Source organism: Talpa occidentalis, unplaced genomic scaffold, assembly GCF_014898055.3.
Source record: "Talpa occidentalis isolate TD23 unplaced genomic scaffold, MPIMG_talOcc4v2.1 talOcc4.11, whole genome shotgun sequence".
Lineage (NCBI taxonomy): Eukaryota > Metazoa > Chordata > Mammalia > Eulipotyphla > Talpidae > Talpa > Talpa occidentalis.
Genome location: NW_023601104.1, coordinates 17,505,227 through 17,527,545, shown reverse-complemented (window position 1 = coordinate 17,527,545; position 22,319 = coordinate 17,505,227). Strand labels below are relative to the sequence as shown.

The 22,319-nt window shown below is 38.1% G+C and overlaps 2 protein-coding genes across 10 annotated transcripts in view; one reads left to right on the top strand and one right to left on the bottom strand.

Moving 5' to 3' along the window:
• FAM227B (family with sequence similarity 227 member B) overlaps positions 1-15,842 on the top strand; it is a 160,665-nt gene extending 144,823 nt beyond the window's left edge. For 3 of the 4 annotated variants that reach the window (XM_054701356.1, XM_054701361.1, XM_054701350.1), the window contains exons 15-18: positions 8,824-8,900; positions 9,583-9,657; positions 12,568-12,637; positions 15,002-15,842. In XM_054701356.1, the coding sequence (XP_054557331.1) occupies positions 8,824-8,900; positions 9,583-9,657; positions 12,568-12,637; positions 15,002-15,139 (360 nt within the window). In that variant the 3' untranslated portion in view covers positions 15,140-15,842. The remainder of the gene's footprint in view (positions 1-8,823; positions 8,901-9,582; positions 9,658-12,567; positions 12,638-15,001) is intronic. The other variant, XM_054701363.1, reaches the window with a different exon arrangement.
• Positions 15,152-22,319, bottom strand: part of GALK2 (galactokinase 2) — a 112,244-nt gene continuing 105,076 nt past the window's right edge. For all 6 annotated transcript variants that reach the window (XM_037502449.2, XM_037502448.2, XM_037502444.2 and 3 more), the window contains one exon: positions 15,152-15,730. In XM_037502449.2, coding sequence (XP_037358346.1) covers positions 15,523-15,730 — 208 coding nt within the window. In that variant the 3' untranslated portion in view covers positions 15,152-15,522. The remainder of the gene's footprint in view (positions 15,731-22,319) is intronic.

Here is a 22,319-nt window from a genome sequence, read left to right as displayed (position 1 = left end):
AGTAGAAAGCATTTCTTGGAGCAAGTAGCTAAGTTATTTTTGCCTGTTGTCAGTTTTGTTAAACATAAGGACAAAAAAAGTAAGCATAGTCCCCAAATATTTTAACACAGGGACAGACGTAGTATCAGCATCATGGTTGAGTAAGCGATCCCTTGTTAATGTTCCCCCACCCCCTCAACAACAGTTTTGGATCCACTGACAAACATGTTTTTGTGGGAACTTTGGGATCCACCACCATTCACCAGATGACTTACTATCTCACCCCCCATGCTTCAGATAACAGATAAAGCAACCTCAAAACCAACTCTGAACCCTGTATACTTACTGTACTGTATACAAAGAAGAAGCCTATGAACTGGTTCTAGTCCATCTTGGCCACAGTTCCAAGATTCCCTGGAAAACTCAGTCATAAACAATCACCCATAGACAAAAAAGCTTCTGTGAAAGTTCAGGTTTCCAGGAGAGAAATTTTAGCACACAGCTGGAGAAAAAAATATAGATAGATGATTGATAGATAGATATAGATAGATAGATAGATAGATAGATAGATAGATAGATAGATAGATAGATAGATAGATAGATAGAGGCGTTGGACAGGGCAAGAGGAAACAATTTGACTTCACCCCTCCCCAAGAGGAACATTAGCACCCAGAGACATCTTGCCAAGATATGGAAACAATAGCCAAGATATAGAAGCAACTTAAATGTTCATCTATGGATGCAAAAAGATAACCTATATATGGACAATGGAATGTTGTTCATGAGAATAAAGGAAATCTTTCTATTTATAACAACATGGATGTATCTTGTGAGCATTATGCTAAAATATACTAAAAATTAGACAAATGTCATATGCTCTCACTTACAGGTGGAATCTAAGAACATTGAATGCAGAGAAACAGAATACAATGGTGGTTGCTAGGGGCTGGGGGGTGAGGGAAATGTGGAGGCTTGGTTAAAGGGTATAAATGCTCAATTATAAGATGAGTGAGTTTGGGATATCTAAAGTATAGCATGGTGATTATTGTTAATATTACTGTACTATATAGCTAGAAGCTGCAAGCAGAGTAGATCTTTAAAGTTCTCACCACTAGAAAAAAATGCTAATTGCATCAGGTGATGGAGGTACTAGCTAATGCTATTGTGGTATGATTTTTTTGCAGTATATAAATGTGTTAATAATCACATTGTATAGATTAAACTTAATGCAGTGTTATATGTCAACTGTGTCACCAAAAGATAAGATAGAACAGAAAATGCGACAGACAGGAAAGTATATATAGTGGAGGCTCTGAATACCTAACTCTACTTCTGGAATAAAAGACTTATTTTTCAATAGCTGGGGGAGTGCAGATGGCAGTAAAGTTACCAGTACCTTACAAGGATTGACTCATTAAATGATAGAGGCCTCAGTCAAGGTCATGCCTTATAGATTATTTTTTCATAATTGACCACAGCAATACCATCCTTCCTGCATGCTTTTGTCAAAATATGAATTTGACACTTCTGCCATAAAGAAGTAGTGCCTTATGTCTACTTCCTAAACCAAAAGTAGAACTTCTGAGCCAAGGTCATAAATGGTTTCACAGCCTCTGCTGTTAAGTTTCTGCTTTGTTGTTGGAATGCTTTTAGAATCATCTGCTATGTGAGGAGGAAGCTACGAGCTCAGGCTAAGTCACAAATCCCATCAGCCACCAGACAAGTAAGGAAAACTTTGAGAGTTCTGTAGCCAGTCACCATGTGGCCACACTACATGAGAAACCCCAACTAAAATCAGCCAGCTGAACCCCAACCAACATCCAGAACTATAGAGATAATAATAACAAATGATGGTGATTGTTTTCTGACACTAACTTTAGCTATATAGCACTAGATAAGTGGACTCTGCCCTCTTACCAGGGCAGAGTACATCACCATTATCTTATTCATCTAACAAATTACCAACAAAGTTGATTTCCCATCTGAGTTCTTTAATTTCCCATCACATTTTTTTTTAATTTGGCTATTTTTACTCTTGTTATAAATTTGCTTTATCTTAATTTTGTTTGATTTTGCTGAGAAAATAAGCTATTGTCAGTGTCATACAGATTTTTGTTCCATATAGCATGGCTTCAGTCCGTAAAACAAAGCTTTCCAGTCTCTGTACAAGCCCCCAGGTTGATAACTTTAAAAGTAATCTAGACCTGTGATTAACATTTTAAAGTTAGATTTCTGATCCATGGACTCCCTTTACTTATTTCTCGTTGGTGCTTATTTATGTCAGCCTAAATAACCTACAGGCTCCTGTGAGGCTCTCAGAGATTCCTTAAAGGTTCAGATTTTAAATTTTAAAGGTATATTTAAGGCTTGTTTAATAAAACACATTAAAATTAGAAAAACCATCACAGAGGCATATTAAGATAAAGGTTATACCAAGTATTTGAATTTTGTTCTTGGAAAAGGATGTTTTATTAAGTTTTCTTAGATTACTTTTAATTAAAGCTAATCTAAACTTTGTTGCATAGGTTGCTACGTTTTTTCCTTTCACATACTCTTCCAGTTAAGAAAAGAGGCCAAGTTTTTAAAAAGTGGCTGTTGATGAAACCCTGCCTTTTAAAAAACACCTTGAGAAACAAAGGGGTTTTGTCTTACACAGTAAGTGTGTGCATGTGTATCATAAGTATTTTGCAGCCACCCCACCTTGAGCTAGAGACGATTACAAAATTGCTTGTAAGAGCCATCCATTTTTCTTTCAGGCTCAGCTTAAGTTCTAGTTAGGGTTTCTCTTTTCTTTTCTTTTAATAAAATACACAAGACACAAACCACAATTCAGCAAACTTATTATTAAACTACTAATGAAATAAATAGAAGATTTTAGTTGCCTTAGGTAATCAGGTTCCAGGGAGTGGGTTGTATCAATTTTTTACCCACAACTTGGACTTTAAATTATAAACATGGCTCAGTGGAAAAATAAAAGGGAGAGCAGGAAGGGTTTTCATCCTGGAGAGTTTCTTCTTTTAATTTAGTATAGATGTAGTAAAACCCAACTTGTATCAAATAAGAGAAGAAAACTTTATTTTCAACTACTGAAAATTGTCTTCATATGTTGAAAATATATGTTGTAATTATACACGCTATTGGTCAATAAAATCAGGTAGAAAAGTCAGAGCTTTTGGAATGCTTAGACATTAGGACTAAAAAGAAGTACCTCATGTAAATAAATAAATTGGAATTCTGTGATCACTCTATCCACTTCACCTCCTGCAAGATAGGCAGACAAAAGACACAATAAAAAATGCAAACAAACAAAAGCCCTGTATATTCTTAGGCATTCAGCCCATAAAAATCACTGCCAGATTATGGCTACCGGTGATTCTGTGACATGCTTCAGGATTTCAGAAGTAGAACCCCCATCCTAGCCCAGAATCTGAGAATAAGGCATATGTGCTTAATATACTTGAAGTGTAGCAAGTGTACACATTAAGTAAGCAATAACTTCTAAAATAAATTGGGGCTACATGTTAGTGAGTTATTTCAAAAATTTAATTTTTTAGGATTAAGAATTAATACTGAGGTAAAAAGGAAAAGACACTACTTTTACTACTCATACAATAGCATTATGTGTAAAATGGGCACTTTGACCTTAAACCTGGGCCTCAGATAACTCTGAGAATACACCTAGGAGTATGTCTGAGGGATATGATATGATATGAAAACCACTCCCATCCTCACTCCAGGACAATACTTCAGGCAATTGGAGCAAAATTTACCTCTAGGATTTTCTTTTCCTGAATCACATACACACCCAGGCTCTCAAAGACAAGGTCTAACTTCTAGAAGCCTAAGTTTCCTCATTTATAATATAAACAAATTGAACCCTACAATTTCCAAGTTCCCTTGTTCATCTAATACTCTGTAATTCTAAAGAGAAAATCAAATATGCGAGTCTGGATTGAGGCCTCTAGAAGGTCAGGAGATTTTGACTTATCACATCCAAACCACAGCTTTTGTGACGTTTCAGAACAAGACCATTTTTCTTGTACCCAAATGACTCCTTCTCTATTTAGGAGCTTGGATGTAACCTCCATGTAGCAGTGCCTGAGAAAATGAAATGTGGGGTTAATTCAGACAGTGGAATTGGAAAACATGTTGCCACAGTCATCCCCAAGGAATAGAATATAGCCATTCTTCATAATTATGTTTTATGTACTCTTATTTTTCTACAGTTGGGAAAAAAGTATGGTTCTCTGTATCTGAAGAGAATAAAATTAGGATACTCATTAACACACACTAACAAAAGTCTACTGAAAACCATCACCACTGAGTAAGTAGTACAAGGAAATACTGAGTTCTTAGTCAATACCAACACCACACAATCCAGAACCGCATTACAAAATGCAAATACACACTGTGATCAAATTTTGTGGACAATGAGAAAAACTTTATAAAGACTATATACCCAGTTCATTCCAATAATGACAAATGTTGGAAATTAATCAATTATAAACAGTAAAACATGGTTCTTTGTTTCAGTATCAATAGCATATAATTAATGTGCAAGGCAAAGAAAATTCAATTAGTTCCAAGTGACAAACATCATCTCGCTCACCAACACTTCATCATGGAAACTACTCCAGAGCACAACATAGCTTTGTAAAAGGATGAAATCTTTGAAATTCTAACAGGCGCACTGAGGGAAAAATTAAGATTTAGCAGGAAATAATCGCATGCAAATTAAATTTCAGTACCTCGTTACCATCTACACTTTAGAAGTGTGTCTTATTTGTCATTCTACTAGAGTGATCTCCAGTTTTCTGTGACTTTCACTCAGAGAAGAACTTAAGACTTCCAGTCACTGGTTAAAGAAGGGGGAATAAGTTAGTAGCCTGATATCTTCAATAATCACTTGTTTCAGGAAGATTACTGAGCCTTCTCTTTGAAGGCTGCAGCACTTCTGCAGTCTGCATCAGGCAAAAGCTGGAAAAAGATGGAAGTCTGGCATAACGGAAACCATGGGTGCCTGGCTCATGTAATGAAGGGGATCCATGCCTCTTTATTGAGCAGGTGCATCACACTGGTTCCAAGTTAAGCTAGACCATGACTACCTTTTCACAGGATTCCAAGGCAACCGAATTAGGAAAGGTAAGTGAGTTAGGCCTTCTCTTGCTGGGCGCTTGAAGGGAAGATATATTGGAACACACAATTTGAGACAAGAGGAGAAATTGGGAATTCATATAAGAAAACTGGACAGTGTTTGCACCATGTTGTCATTGGGGAACTAGAGGTCACTGACCCTGAAATCTCTTGCAAATATCACAATAATTACTATGAAACCTGGAGATGCACCCAGGAAATTGTGATACCACAATGTGTAAAGAGAGTAACCACCTCATTATAATGATCATGGAAAATATATACTTAAGTATGACAGATGGAGAATCACAAAGAAAATTTAAAAAAAATATTTTTTGGAAAGCTGGATTATGGGAGAATTTTTCATTTCTCTTGAACACGTTAATGCTGCAGTAGTCTTTGTACGATAGTGTTTTACAAGTCTTGCTGAAACATTCATCAAAATGAGTAGATTTTTTCAGGGTTTTTTTTTTCTCAGCTTTAATTATGTAAATTGAGGCTCCACTACTCCCCTCTTAATTTGAGGACTGATCTATCCTTAATGTTGTTATAGGTTGAATAATCAGAACTATTATTTATGCAAAATGAACTCTCCAAGTCAATGTTTGAAAGTAACCTGGATCCAGTCTAAGAAAGTTTCATTCTGAAACTTTACCATTCAAACTGGATTCATATCACAGGAAAATTGTATTTCCTATAGACATATTCCAGTAATGTCATTTAGAAGATCCCAAAGATAAGGTAAGCTGTACAGTGTGATCAGAATATATGAATGTCATATAATCTTAAAGACAGTGCTGAGTTTCTAACCTGTTAATAACTTGTCCATTCACTAACAATTACTGTTCAAATACAGCCTATCTCAGTGTGAAATTTTTTTCCTGGAGTAAAACAAGCTGTCCTCAGGAGCAAAATGAAAACAGGACACCAGCTCAAACTGGGATTCTCACCAGGAAGAGACTTCCTGGGATGGCCTCTGCCAGGCAATGAAAAGAGCTGTTTTCATTTAAGTAAAGGCACTGGTCACCGTAAATAAAGATGTAATCATAGCACCTAGCATCTATTAGCCATCCAGTGTGTTCATTCTTTTCCTCTCCACTCCTTTCCCAACTACTGCACCACACACCACCACCTCAAGTACAGTATTGTCAAGATTTCTTCGTTCGCTTTAGCACCCTGAAGTGTTGATGCACTAATCATAAGTAAGGCTAGCTTGACAAGGTGGTATCAAGTTTTAATTGTTGGGAGCACTGTGCTGACAGCCTACTGCATTGGTGCTGATGGGACAGGGAGACTTAAGGGCTGGCCAAAGGGCATGACTCTCCACCCCAAGCTGTCACCCCCAATGCCAGACACAATGCCCAAAATTGTTAGAAATTCCTAAGGACCTATAATTTTATTCCCATCTTCAGGACACCCATTTCAAAATAGTACTGATTTTTATCCACTCCAGAGTATATGTTGAAATGTCAACCTCTTTCCATTTCCACTTTTATCATCACCCTAATCCAAGCACCACTACCGGGCTCCTGTCTCAGGTATAGAAATAGCCTCCTAATTTGTAATTTTCCTCTCTTTTCCACAAACCACTCACCACATAGGAGTCAAGGCATGACTCAAACTAAGTCCCCTGTTTAAGTAAGTCCCCTGTTTAAGTACTTTTCCATGGACTAAAAAGTCCCTTAGAAGATCCAGCACCGACTCTCCCTCTAATTTCCTCTCTAACCACCTTCTCTGCTCCAGTTACTCTGCCCTTCTTACTGCTCAAATGTGATGGCAAGCTTCGCTTTCTCTTCGATATCAGACCTTCTCTACCTAATGTTTCTGTCCCCTCATGCTCATTCCTAATCACCCTCCTCTTGTAATATCCTATTTCATTTCCCTTATAATACTTACCTCCATTTAAAATTGTCGTATTTGCTTGCTTACATTCAGTCCCTTGGACACGTACACACATGCATGCGCACATGCACAGTGAACCATATGAGAGTAGGAATTGTGCATCTCTTGTTCACCTTATGAAACCTGCAGGGTACAGAACGGTGCCTGGCAGATAGCAGGAGCTCAGGAAGTAATCATTGAATGAGTAATAACATCACCCTGTTTGGTGGCCCCTTCTTGGTCTTCAGGTTGACTTTTATGACCCACTTGGCATTTCTCCTTAAATAGCTCCTCTCCTTTGGCCTTTGTTACACCATGTTATACAGTTCTAGCATTATCTGTGTTACTTCTAGTATGCTGAGAAAGTAGTTCTGTGTGCACAGAAAACTAGATGTTACTGTTGCTTAATTCTCAAACCTTAATGTTCAAATTGTAAGTGAATAAAGATGCTTTCTGAATTGTTTAGAACTTCATAGAAAAGACATAGATTTTATGCAAATTTATTGTGAGAATCTTTGTTTGTTATCTCAATTGAGATACAATACCCAGGAAACCAAGGTCCTAAACTTACATATCAATGTGTAGTCCTGCCGGCCCCCCCCCCCCCCCCCCCCCGCCAGGGACTAAATCCACTGGGATTCTCTTAACATTCTTACCCCATATAATCAAGACTAAAAGGAGCATCAAGGAGAACTTGAAATAGCACACAATTTTTTTTAATGGGAAAATTACCTTCCAAGAAAGATGGAAGTAGTTGAAGTGTGGTTCAAGGTGAGGAATTAGGGCCATAGAAGAACAGTCTCATCCCCTCTATCTTGGTGATCACAGCAGCTTAAGAGCTCCCAGTTTATCAATGATACACTAAGCTGAAAACTGCCTCCTTTAGTTATTTACCAATTTTTGCTTCAAAAGAGATGTGTCTGGTTTACCGGACACAAATGTCGGTTAAGACCATGGTTAGGTCTTAACAGCCACAGGTGGTACCAGAAACAGCACAAGAGTCCCAGTCTCATTAACACAGCGCACTTAGAGTTCCTGCTTGCCATCTTTCTTCCAGGCAGGTAGCAGAGGCAGGTTCACTGAGGCAGCCAACACATACTGCCAGTTACCCCCAGAGCCTCTCAGAAGTCAAAAGACTTTGAGATACTCAGTGTATGTAGAAATGAAGAACTGCCTAAACAGTTGCAAAACTTTGGGTACATTTTTAATATTTACATTTAATATATTGCTGCTTTTTTGTATATTTTTTTTATTTTTTTAATATTTTATTTTATATAATTCTTACATCATTTTTCATCTTTGCACAATGTATGCATTTTCATTTTGGTTATATTCCCCATGCAGTTGCACCCCCCCTTATTTTGACTCTAGTTCTTCCTTTCCCTGCCCCTCCCTCCGCACCCTCCCCCCCAGTGTGTCTCTGGTTTATAGTTGCTTGTTGATTTTGATTTATTACTTTGTATCGATTAGTCTTTTTCCTGGTCTCTTATTTAGGTTTTCTAAATTCCTGCTATGAGTGAGACCATACGGTATTTTCCTTTTTCTTTCTGACTTATTTCGCTGAGCATGATCCTTTAAAAAAAGGAGAATTACAGGATTTATGAGACTATTAAATCATAGTGCACTATGAATGATGTGGTCCAGATAATTGGACACAAGTTTAAAGTGGGCTGTTCTTGGGACAGTAGGAAAGTTTGCAGGCGAGGCCTTTCATGACTGGGAAGGCCATGTAACTCACAAACCCCACCTTGGTCCCCCTGTGAAGTGTACTGCTTACATCTCCCAAATATTCCTAATTGGAAATCTTTCCTTAACCATAAGTCTATCACACCACCTGCTCCAACTTACCGTGATGTTATAAAGGAAGCAAAAAGACAATTTGCAAAGAACCGAAAGGATTTTCGAATGTAAGTTGATATAATACTATTCTTAAATATAGAGTTATATAGACTCTTTTAGAGCTGGAATTGATTATAAGAATCATCTACACCAAGCTTATTTTAATGAGGACAGTCACTTCTGAGCAGCTTATACACACAGAGATTCTTATCAGGTGAGTGTCAAAGCTGTATATTGTAATCTGGAGCCACAACAAGGGTCAGGGATTGAAAGAAGGAAGGAAACTTTGCTATGGTATGGTTGGGAGGAGCAGCACACATGGAGAGGACATCAGGGAAGAGATTAGAGTATGATCCATTTTCAAAAATGAATCCTGAAAGAACAGAAACATTGTCTGCAGTAGAGTTCCCTGGAGGTGGGGGACATGTGCACACACACACAGCCGTGCTCAATGGCAAGAATGTGAAAACGGGTGTACACCTTGTAAGAGGGTACCTATGGAAGCAGCAAGCTGGGGTCCAGGCCATACTCAGGTGTCGTGGGTAATGACTTTGGTATGTGTACATGATTGGGACCGGGCTGAGGGGTTCCTCGCATCAAGAAATGCACAAGGAGGGAATGCTGATGAACTGGCTTGTAAAGGACTTTTACCAACATGTCATAGAAAGTAAGCATATTGTTGATTTATTCGTTTCCAAATAGAAATGCCTGCTTCATTTGAAAATTTAACGCCAAGCTTTTATTTTATAGGGAAAAACACAGGATTAATGAAGAAATAAGATACCTGAAGCTACGGCAGGAAGGAATTGACAAAGAACTTTATAGGTTTGTTCTTATTCAACTTTGTGATGCTTTAAAACATTTTAACTGAACAAATGTGTTACATAAAACCACAGTTGGTTTATTACATAAAAATACATCAATTCAAATAGCCTTCATAAATATAGTACTCAACATTTCACCTGGAATAACATTATAGCTTTCCTCATCCACATTACCCACTCCGTTAATTAATTGCTAAAAGTTATCATCACTTTCTTTTACTCCACCAGCCCTAGGACTTAAGTTCAAGGTTTTTTGAAAAATAAGCCCATAGGGGCCTCCCTGGTGGCGTAAGGGGTTAAAGCACAGCACTATCAAGCTATCTGCAGCCACTGCAGCACAAGTTTGATCTATGGCCAGGGAGCTATCTACATGGCACAGCAGACCTCTCCTGTCTCGCCTGCTGCTCCCGTCAGCAGTGTATTTCAGAAAATCTGCTTGTTCTGCTCCCCATTCTGTCTTTGGTGATTCCTCTCACCACCCCCCAACCCTGGCCTGTATCCCAGTTCTTGTATGCATAAATAAATCTTAAAAAAAAAAATAAGCCCATAACCATCTCCCGCCCTAGGGAAAATGTAAACTAAAAAAACAACCTATTTAACTGGTCTCTCTTGGGCTGGTTCTTTGTTCCCCTTCTGCCCCTGCTCTTCTCCTATATATCCAAACATTGTCCCTCACTGAAGCAAGGGAAATTAAGCTTATTTAATTGTTTATTTTGTAAATTAGAGTATAAAAAGGAAAACTATAAAGCATTGAGACTAACCCACTTTTTCCAACACACCCACACGCACAAGAATAAGTACAGCCCTTTAAACCAGCCTGGTGGAGACCACAACTTTGTGCCTGCCATACTTCTAATCACTGTTTGCAACTTATAATGCTAGTTCCTAGTCACATAAGAAAAATCTAGCCCATTACTTCAGAATCTTATCTCACTTCTCACCAAAGTTCTTATGACCCAGCTTTCCCCTTCACAATAACTAAATTATAAAATCCAATTCCAGGTGACTGCTACAAATTTCTCAAAATCAAATCTGTGTAAAACAGAATTTCTCACCACTGAAAATGTGTAGAACGGTTTTTCCGAGCAACTCTCAGGAAGCACTCAGTATGTTTTATACTACACACTGTTGGAGGAAGTGAACGGGAAAGCTTCATTTAGTGATAGATAAATCCCACATGCTTGTTCAATTTATAGGCACAACACACAGTTTCTATCTTCAAAACATCTGTAATCTTCAAATCTTCCTCTTGGAGAAGAAGAGCATTGAGAAAGTTAGAGAATTAAATAATGCTACTGACTGCAAAACTTTAAAAAGCTTTTTAGTTTACAATACTAAAATTGGACACTTTTTAACGGTGAAGGTTATAGTATGTGACATATCACAAAATTATTATTTGAAAAAAAAGAACTGTAATTTTAAAAAGTGAGCTCAGGGCCTCCCTGGTGATGCAAGGGATTAAGCACCTCACTATGAAGCAATCCGCAGCCTCTGCAGCACGAGTTCCATCCCCCGCTAGCCAGGGAGCAACCCACATGGTGCAGGAGACCTCTCCTGTCTCGCCTGCTGCTCCCCTCAGCAGTGTATTTCAGTCAGTCTGCCTGTTCTGGTCCCCGCTCTATCTCTGGTGAATCCTCTCACCCCCCACATCTCTGGCCTGTACCCCAGCTCTTGTATGCATAAATAAATAAATATTTTTAAAAAATAAGAGTGAGCTCAAAGATGAGCTGATTTTAACAACGTAAAATGAACCAGTCTAAGGGCAACTTGCAACTCAAGGAGGTTCTAAGAGGGTGTTGCTGAGAAAAGGTACCACGGGTGATTTGTAGGGTGTTCCTTAAGTGTCTTAACTCATATAAGGAACTGTAAGGAATGTTCCTTAAGCAGCTTAACAGTTTCTCCAAGTGTAAGAGCTAGCTTTAAAAAGAGGACAGACCTGAAGAGTTGTAAGAAAAGAGGAGAAAATCCAGGTTGAAAAGCTAAATCAGTAGAGATGAAGTAGAGAATGGGTGTGAGGACATTTGCCAGTTACAGAGCACCCTAAAAGATAGCCCTGCTCTGCCCTCAGGGGTACCCTAGACTAAATGTAAAGAAATCTAGTATAGGCCTTACTAGGAGTTCATGAATCTACACTTAATGCTTCAGCAAAGTTTATTTGGAAATTTCAAAAACTTCCTTCCTACACATTTCATGGAAAAAAAAACAAAAAACTAAAAATGTTAAACTCAAAAATTGCCAGTAAAATTAATAGCCCTTTTACCCTTTTCATTTTTTTTTTTTTCTCATTTGTGTTTCTCTAGCTAATGTTTCTCCCTTGCCCCAAATTCCTACTCTTCCTTGCCTAGTCTACCTCTGCCTCTCCCTTTATCACAGATTCCTGAATTCGGCTAGTCAACTTCATAAATACTCTTTGAATGAGTGCACAGTAACAGAAACCAAAATAGATTCCTGGATACCTGCCCCCAATGAACTCATGGTCTAGCATCCTGATCCTTCAGCCTTTTACATCCCTCTCTTACTCCCCCAAATCTTTCCCCTGCTAGTCTGTTCTTTTGTCCCCACTGTTACTCTTTAAGGTCTGTGCTGCTGTGTAGAATCAGTTAAGGGAATATTATGTGAATCATTTCACTAAAAATGTTGCTTTGCTGCTAGGTGGAACTGAGGGCTGCCTGCGTTCAAACCCTCTATTACTTGCTAGCTGTGTGACTGTGGGCAGGTTACTTAACCTATCTGAGCCCGTTTCCTCTTTTATAATGTAGGATTATAGTGTACCTATTGTAAGTTTGTTGGAAAGTAATTGAATTAATATATGTCAAGTGTTGGCAAATATCCATCGTACTAAATGCTGTGTTTGGCTCTTAGTGTCAGTATAAAAAGGTTTGGTTCCTTGTTTTCTTTATTCCATGAACAGACTCCAAGCAAAGGCTACCAAGAAACCCTATGAAGCTAAGCTTGACTTTGACAAGTTTCTATATAAACTGGTATGTTTCCTGTTTTTTAAAAATAACTGAGAGTTTTCTGTTAAGCTACAGTGGCAGAAAGAATACATTCTTGTATTTAATCACCCACAAAGATTTAGAATAATCTGTTTTACATACTGTGACAGCCTCTTCTTGCTTACTCATTTATCCCATCAATTGTCTCTGAGCAATTTTTAATAGCTGAAAATCTCCAAATACAGTCAGAATTATAAACTGATAGAAATGGATTTTAAGTCATTTTAATTTCTTTTTTAAATATTTTTCTATTAAAAAGTCAATAAAATATTGGATTCTAATAACCATGTTAGATGAATGGTCCCTGCCCTCAATTAAGAGAAACACAAGACACAAATGACAAGGTTCCAATAGGACTCAATGTGAGAAATTAAAGGAAGGCGATTACTCCATCTCTCCAATTTTCATTGTCCTCTTCTCTCTTATTCTCCTTAACTTATGGGAAATTCTATTAAACCTGAAGGGGCTTATTCCCTGCCAACAGGTAAGAACATGAAGAGAATCGTATTAAATAAATCTGAAGATTAGACATACTGAAGGGAGGAATAAAGAGCTTTTTATTTTCAGTATGCCAGGGTTCCTCTAAAAAATGTAAAGCAACTCCCATTGGCTACTGGTGTAACATCAGATTTCTATGAGCCAGAAAGGAGTAAAAAGCATGTTTAATATTAAACAAATAGGTATATGCCTCCAAAAAAAAAAATTATTTCTCCCATTTTCCTTGGTCTTTCTTTCCTGCTATTGATAGAGACATGGGCACAAAGAAGTGCTGATTTAGTGTAAGAAAACGACTATGCTAGTGTGCCAGTCAAGGGCAAGTGACTTCAGTTGGTAAATGGTAAGTGGCCTGTGTATCAGGGAAACTAGCACACCAGAGAGTCCCTGCCTTATTTAAACCACACGCAGCCATTACTCAGCTCCAGTTCATTTTTGCCCTGCAGGAATGGAGGCCGAAATATTATCAGATCTTCCACTGTCGGTAATCCAGATTCTTCTGTAAAATCTTTTGATTTGGACCCCAAGTTTTAAAATACTCTGGGGGCTAACCTAAATATATCTGCAGACCAGATGTGGCCTCTGGACAACGTCTTTGCAGCCCAGGGTCTAACTGCTGCCTGGATTTGGAGCACTTCAAAACCAGGCCCCAAATGGTATGACCAATCGTATTCACAACTATATGTCAAGGCAAACTCTTCACTGTCACTGAGCCTTCTGAACATACCACATTTACTCATGCTCATATACTTTGTTCATCTGCAATCTTACTCCCCAGCTCTCAAAACCTACTCATTCTTCAGTGCCCTGCTCAAATTCTATCCTTCGAATGAGGCTTTTTCTCCTGGCTGTAGCTTTATCCTCTACAGACAAGTTTGATATCTCTCATAATTTCTATACTAGCATTTGGTGGTGGTTTAATTGAAGAATAGTTATTTTCTTCAAGCCACACATAAAGATAAATATTACCTGGCTTAAGACAATCAAGTCCTCCAAAGCAGAGTACATTCTGGAAATTTTTACTGACCTATTCAAAGAAGAAATCTTATGGTGAAAAAAAATGTAAATGGAAAGCAATGGCAAGTGCGTTTCTTTTAACAATGTGCCGGGTACCTTTAAAGAATTATATACTAACCACGAACCTTTTGTAAAAAATGATAAGATATTAAAAAAAAAACAAAAGATTATCATTGTAAAACAATTCAGATTTTGGTTTATTGGGTTTTAAAAAAACTCAAAATTCCTTCCAAAAAATTGAGTTAAGCTTTCCAAAATGTTTATCTTTGGATAATGAAAAAGTACCAGAAGTTTCTTCTGGATGCGAACAAATACTTAAAGTGTCTTTCACCAAAATTTCTCTCTATCAAGTAATAGAGAAAGCTCAGGACCAAAAGAATAAAAAGTGATTGTTTATGTGATACCAAATGTAAAAAAAAAAAAATTAGCATAGGGTTTTCTTCCTAAATCCATCTTTTGTCAAAAAATAATTTAAGTGTGGGCCTCCCGGGTGGCGCAGCGGGTTGAGCGCAGCACTGTGAAGCTGTCCGCAGCCTCTGCAGGACCGGTTCGATTCCTGGCCGGCTATGTTGATTCCCACATGGTGCAGCAGACCTCTCCTGTCTCGCACGCTACTCCCCTCAGCAGTGTATTTCAGTCAGTCTGCCTGTTTTGTTCCCCGCTCTGTCTCTGGTGAATCCTCTCGCCCTCCCATGCCTCTGGCCAGTATCCCAGCTATTGTATAAATTAAAAATAATAATAATAATTAAGTGATCCATCTCATCAGATAATTGGGGTAATCTCGTAGTCAAATACCTGATATTGAAGAAATCTGTGGATCTTTAATTTTTTCAATAGCGATGTAAAGATCGAATTGAGCAAGATTTTCTGACTCCACTGTCATCATCATCATCATCAGAATCATCATCATCAATAGAAGACTACAAGTTGGAGGAAGATGAATGCCAAGAAAAAGCAGAAATGAACCGTATTTAAGACTATTGCATACAATTTAATTGTAACAGTATGTTTAATTCAAGTTCAGTCCATGAGGTCAGTATTGAGTGTCTTTTACCATTCATCTTTTAAAAGTCTTAAAATTAAAAAACTCTTAAAAATCAGTAAATCTTAGTAAATCATCCTTAAGAGATCTGTCCAAGCATAATCTTGGCTCATATTGATAGAAAACATATTTTAAGATGGAAAAATAATCATTATGAAGCATAGAGTGCTTTCAACCATTTCTTTGGAAATACATCTTGATAATAGCAACCATTCATCATAATACAAAACAGAAAGAGGATTAATTTACTGTGGCATACGAAGTCCTGCCAGTTTCTGAATGCCCTGAATAGTTTCTCTGAGATTTTTTACATTGTTTAGGCCTCAAGGAAAACCAAAGCTCCACCTCCAGGTTTGGTAGCAAACAAACTCTGCTTCTCAGGGGCTAAACTTCCATCGCTCCTCTGGTAATAAGCTTCATGCACGTTTGCTAGGAAGTTGGGCAGCTTGTCGGCAGGTACGATTGATACTGTGCAGCCTCCCCATCCGGCTCCAGTAAGTCGTGACCCTTGGGCCCCAAACTTCCTAAAACAACGAAGAAAAAGAAAATCAGAACCTGTAAATGAAAATGGTAGCTATTTACCTGATGCTTATAGAACAAGTGCTAGGAAGAAAATATGTGTTTGTGTTTTGTTTGTTTTTTTTTTTTTTTTGGAGGGGGGTGTTGTCAAACATGTTAGGACATTAAGAAATTATTCTGTTTCAGAAGGTGATCTGAAATTTAATTGTATCTGAAATTAGTCCCTTGTTTTGACTCTAAGTAGTAAAAGATAGCAATACTTTTGTTTCATGAGGTCTAGCTATCATCTCAGCTGCAAACTTTCTCTGATACTGGGATTCTAGGATCATTCTGGGGATTAAAAAAAAAGTTATCCTATATAGTCATCAAAATAACCCACTGTTGTCTTGATTCCATGAAGTCACCACTTAAAAGAGTTGTTCGGCAAACCTATAGGTGATAGGAGGAGAGATAAAAAGAAAACAGACCATCGGCATGATCAACAATATGAATTTTGCCCAAATCAATATTTAAAGTGTACGGTCTTTGATAAGTGAGGGCTTCCTCCAATGGCTACTTAAGCCTCATTCTTAAGGAATGGTTATTTCACATAAATATCAGTTCCCGAGGGCATTCCTGGTGGCACAGGGGTTAAGACACAACCTATGAAGCTGTCCGCAGCCACTGCAGCACGAGTTTGATCCCCAGCCAGGGTGCTACCCACATGGCGCAGCAGACTCTCCTGTCTCACCCGCTGCTCCCTTCAGCAGTGTATTTCAGTCAATCTGCCTGTTCTGTACCCGACTCTGTCTCGGTGAATCCTCTCACCCCACACACTTCTGGCCTGTACCTTAGTTCTTGTGTGCATAAATAAATAAATCTTTAAAAAAAAAAAAAGATCAGTTCCCTAGAATAGACAGACTAGACTCGTGCTGAATAAATTTGTCAACAAAGAGCACATTATTAAGCTCTAGGTCAATTTGTCTGTCTAATATCTAATGGGAAATTATGCAGACCATCCCACAAAGGGGATGGTGGCCTTTGCAGGTTCATACCCATCCTCCCTTTGCCTTGGGAGTGCCTCTGACAACTGGACTCAGAATTTACCATCAGATGAAATGTGTGAATAAGATGGAAACCACTATATAAACCACCACACAGCAAGAGGTAATTTTAACTACAATCAACCAGGCACAGTTTCAAACCTAACATTTGTACCAAAGTAAAAGGCCCTACACAAAGTACAAGGATCGCTCATCTTTAAAAGAGCAATTTATTCTGACAAAAAAAACTAACATGTACTTCCAGTCCTTCCTAATAAAATTTACTCCAAATTTATAGCAGATTAAAAACTACATAATTAATTTAGCACAATTTTGCCCCTTTTTCCCATCTAAATGAGCTACTTTGCTTCCTGGAAAATATCAATAGAATATTACCCCTTCTCTAGGACATCAAAACTATTGCACAACAGTAATTTATTTTCCCCTCCATAATTTTGTCAATTGATTTCTTTTCATCATATGTTTTATTCATTAAAATATGCTTTTCAAATGAAAATAGATGTTTAAAGAAATAAACAAAAATGCCGGCAAATAAAGATTACTCCTCTCCTCCTGTCCCTCAGACATCTGTTTACAGCCCAGTAGTTGAACTGAGCCCAGACTATCATCTCAGCTGAAAACCTTCTCTAATACTGGGATTCTAGGATCATTCTGAGTTACTATACTAGGCTGGCAAAGTGGCAGATTGCACTTTGGTGATTAGAAAAAGAAGTTATTATATATAGTCATATCTGACTGTCCTGCCTTGTAACAGATGCTGAGAAAAATTGATGTATCACTGAAGTATCTCTGAAAGACCCTAAAATCTGGCATCCACGCCAACCTTGGCATGGTCTAGGGAAGAACAATGTACCTTCTTACTTGATTTTCTAAGACCCAAACTCTGCCATTTTGCTAAATCCAAGTCAACCAATTCTTTTATGGTCTTCAATGGATTTCTAGGCATATTTTCTTACACTTTCTCATTTGAACAGTTTTTGAAAGCTGTGGTTTCAAAATTGAACCTAAAGCAAACTGAGAATGTTATTACTAACTGGCTGCAAAACCCATAGGAATTGTGCCAGAGGGTCTATTTTCCTGAGTATCCTGCCAGTTTCCAGAGAGCGGAAGCCAGAAATCTTTCTAGGTAAATACATTCACTTCTGAGTCTCCAGAGCTGCTCTGTCACCACCCTGCCTGCTACAGATGAGCATGAACTGGATTGCATCAACCACATGGCCTGAAATCATGAGGACTCAGATTTCCCAAATAGAGAATATAATAACCTTCCCAAAGGTTATTATAAATAACCTTCTGCTCCTGAGTCCATAACACTTGTGATCACAAATTAGGAGGCTGCCCTAGCAAATGGTCAGCGGCCTGCTTAGCTGTCCACATTCAGAAAGGGAGAAAGGACCTATCCGCAGTGGTCCCCACTAGAGCTTAGCATGCTCTTTGGCATATGCATTAGAAATTCTGAGAGAGAGGGCCTCCCCGGTGGCGCAGCGGTTGGGCACTGGGTTGCGAAGCTGCCCGCAGCCTCTGCACACCAGTTCGATCCCCGGCTGCTCCCCAGCCACCGGAGGAGGGTCCCACATGGCGCGCAGACCTCTCCTGCCGCCCGCTGCTCCCCTCAGCAGTGTACTTCGGTTCTTCTGCCTGCTCTGCTCCCCACTCTGGCTCTAGTGAATTCTCTCACCCTCCCGGGCTTCTGACTGTACCCAGTGCTTGTATAAATAAATAAATAAATCTTAAAAAAAAAATAAAAGAATTCACTAGTGAAGCCATCTGGTCCAGGACTTTAAAAAAAAAGAAAGAAAGAAATTCCAAGAGAGAATATAGCCTGCCTAGAATGTCATAAAATACTTGCTTAAGGTAGAGGGCACAGGTAAATGGGGAGAAGTTAGGGTTAAAGGGGAGCTCCAGTAATTCCCAACTTTGCTACAAAGAGGGAAAGAAAGGAATTTTGACTTGTATTTCAATTCAATTTTATTTCAAAATAAGTAAATTTTATATTTTATACAAATGGATAGTAATTAAATTATTTCAGGAACTCTTCAGTCAGGGGCAGGTTATAGCTATCTCACTAATCCCAGACCAGCACAATTTCAGCTATTTGGTAGACTTTAATAAATGGTTGCTGGATAGCATATTTGTTTTAAGATCAAAATATGTGCTCAGGCTGTTTGTTTTTTATTGATATAAGAAAAACATTAAAGTTAGAACACTTTGATCAAATAAAACATTTTTTTAACAATGAAGAGAAAAGATAATGCCTTCCAGGTTATAAAATATCTCTTTAAAATAAAATGTAAATTTTAAGAAATTGTTAAATTTTAGAGTTAGAAACAGTATACAGTGTTTATAAATATAAGCAGTTAGTAGTATAACTTCTAACTTCTGAAATCTAGAATCTTCTGACTAGAATCTGAGGAAAATAAATTCCAGAACAATTTCTATGATTTTTACAGCCCGTTTAGAATCACTTTCATATTGCTTCAGATGCAGGAAACCACAGACTACAAATGCTATTCAAATGAGAAAGTATAAGATGACTAGAAGTGTGTTTTCGAAATGTAAGACAATAAAGGCCATTGAAGACCAGTTGGTTTGGTTCCAGCAAACAGGTAGATTAGGGGATGGATGAATGGATAGACAGATAGATAGATAGAGAGAGAGAGAGAGAGAGAGAGAGAGAGAGAGAGAGAGAGACAGATACAGGTGGAGACTGAGGAGGATAATAAGTAGAAGACATAGCCCAAAGAGAAGTGAGTTCCTGAAGGCAGTTGAAATAGCTCTCTTTTCTGTCAGGATGTACAGATTAGCACTTAAGATCATGGAGGGTAAGCCACAGAAACATGGATCTGTATTTCATTCTTCCCAATCTTGATATGGTCAAGAGAACGGGTATGAGACACTGAGCAGCATGGCCACTGAACGAAGCTATGGAAAGATTTCTGAGGAAGACAGCAAATTAACTTTTGTAACCTTTGTTGAGCTATTAAGTTTTGTCATCTTAATAGCTTTGGCAATAAATCCTGTCAGGCTAAGCCAAAACTCAGTTTTTCTAACTTTTGGTCCGGTTTTCCTCTCTTTCACCCACACAGCAGGGAATCCTTCCTAATTTCAACAAGTGTCAAAATGGAAATAAAAGGCGTGAGCTATTTTATTCTCAACTACAACCAGGGAAATTGATAGCAAATGAGCAGTCTCACATGTGATTGATTTGATTTCAAAATTATTGTGTTTTCATCAGTAAATTCCACTTTATATTTTAGTCATTTCTTAAAATTTACATTTTGTTCATCTGAAAGAGTTAGTTATAATTGGGCAAACTTCCTCTTTCCCTTTCATCATTATACTTTGTTTCACATGGTTGAAGCTTTCTAAAATTAATTTTAAAAAGAAAGTAAACAATCTAACTGCATAAGGGTAGTTTCTTTCTCCCTCCCTGGCCTTTTCTTTGGATTCTAAGTTGATTTTCTCTTGAAAGACAGTAAAAGGCTCAATTGAAAAATCAGCAAGCATTGGTTTTCTACTCTCTTCCGCCTAACCCTTTATGACCCACTTGGGTCACAAAGTTGTTTCTTGTAAGTTGTCCTGCGGGCAAGCGACCTCGTGAAGCCTTGTGACTATAGTCCACCTCAATCACACCTAAGATTTTAGCTTCTTGATTCCTGAGTATTCTAGGCATCATAATCCTTTTTCACTCACTCAAATCAGTTGTCTTTTCATGCAAATAGTTTGCAAGCAGTCCATGAGGAAAATTCAAGGAATTTTAAAGTGCCACAACTGGACCAGCGAGAGTAATCTGAAGTTTGTCTTTACAATGTAAGTTCTTGAAACCATTTCAGTTTTCTTCCTATATCTTCTTTTCTCCCTAAGGCAACGGACCTTCTCAGGCTGCCGGAGCTTAGTCATGAGCTTAGTCATAGCTCCCCCACTAACATTTTTAAAGGGAAGTGTGGAGGTGGTTGTGATTCTTATAGAAAATAATACCCTACCGAAATTTGAGTTTATGATACCCACGGTCCATACTGGGCCTTGCCAGGGCCCTTCCCAGCACATTAAACACTTCTGCCAAGCCCATCGAGGTAGTCATAAAGCTTTAGAAGGAATAGAGCTTAAGAGTATCTCCACTTTTCATCTGAACTTTCCCCACAGTTATCATCTCCAGCTCTTCTACTGTCTGTCTTTCTCTTTCCATTTTTTAACCATCCCATATAACCACTGTTTCTTGCATTCATCTGTACTCCTCCTGCTTCTTTAATTCACATAAAGTGCCAAAGCTTTGAAAGTGGAGTTTAGACTTCAATTTCACATGGGACACAAATACCCACTGGAAAAAACTATTTGTTGACTGAAGAAAGGAATAACATTAATGACTGCATTCTGAGAATATTGGGAAAAAATTATTTTCTGTCACAGTAATAGCAAAGAAATAATTATATAAGAACTTTAAGGACCAGACAACAGTTCTGGCCAGTATTTTCAACGGCTGAAAGATAATCTTTCAATGTGGGAAACTTGGTCCCTATATGGTTATGGAATAAGTAGAATTTAATTTTGCTACTTTGCAATTGACTTTCCAAACAAAAACCACCATTAAAAAAGGAATGGAGTGCCTTATACTAGATACAGCTGAATTTCCCTCAGAAAAGAAAAAACCAGATAAAAATGGGTCAGGCAGAAACACTCTGCCATTAAGGAAGGAGTTTCCAAAAACAAATAAATGAAAAAATAAATAAAAGTTACCCTTCCAAAGCTTTTAAGACATAACCACTAAATCTATCTCTGGAACCACATTTTTCAACATATAGACCTGCAGCTGCATAAACTGCTGAACAGAAACTGTCTTTACACTGGAGATCATACAAGCAAGGCAACAGTCCAAAAGAACTCAGGATGAAAAGAAGCAGAACTAGAACTCAACCTTTCTAACTTTCAATCCAGTTTTTATCACCCTCCACACACAGCTTCTCTGCTCAACATGGCCTTGTTCTATGTTCACATACTTCAAACTATGGCAACTAAAGCTCCTGTCATTAAAGCTTTAAAGCTAGGAGAGCAAAATAGGTTTTAAAAAAGAAGAAAAAATACTCAAACATAATCATATACCAGTATAACAAAGGGAAAAACGTTGACTTGGGAGCTAAGCTTTCCCATTGCTTCATTATTCTAATTTATCCAAATCATTCACTGCCTTCTCTCAGCAGAAAGGGCCCCCTCTTGCTCTCATTTCTTATGGCATGATAACTCCAACCTAGAAAAATAAAGTCTGGCTTCTAAAAATGTGACTTTTATATAAGCAAGGAAATTTATTCAGGTCAAAAACACAAGTGTCATCTTGATTCCTTTTTTGTCCACACAGAAATTGTCTCGAACCTTCCTTCAAAAAGTAGCCTGCATCAAATCATTTAGACACCTACTACCACCTTTCTTATCCAAAGACAGAACCTTCCAATGGCCTCCGAGCCGCAGGCATGGTGCCTGTTTACCCTCCTACTGCATCACCTACTCTCTCCTTTCACTACCTTCTAACAGCACTGGTCTGCTTGCTATTCCTCACCAG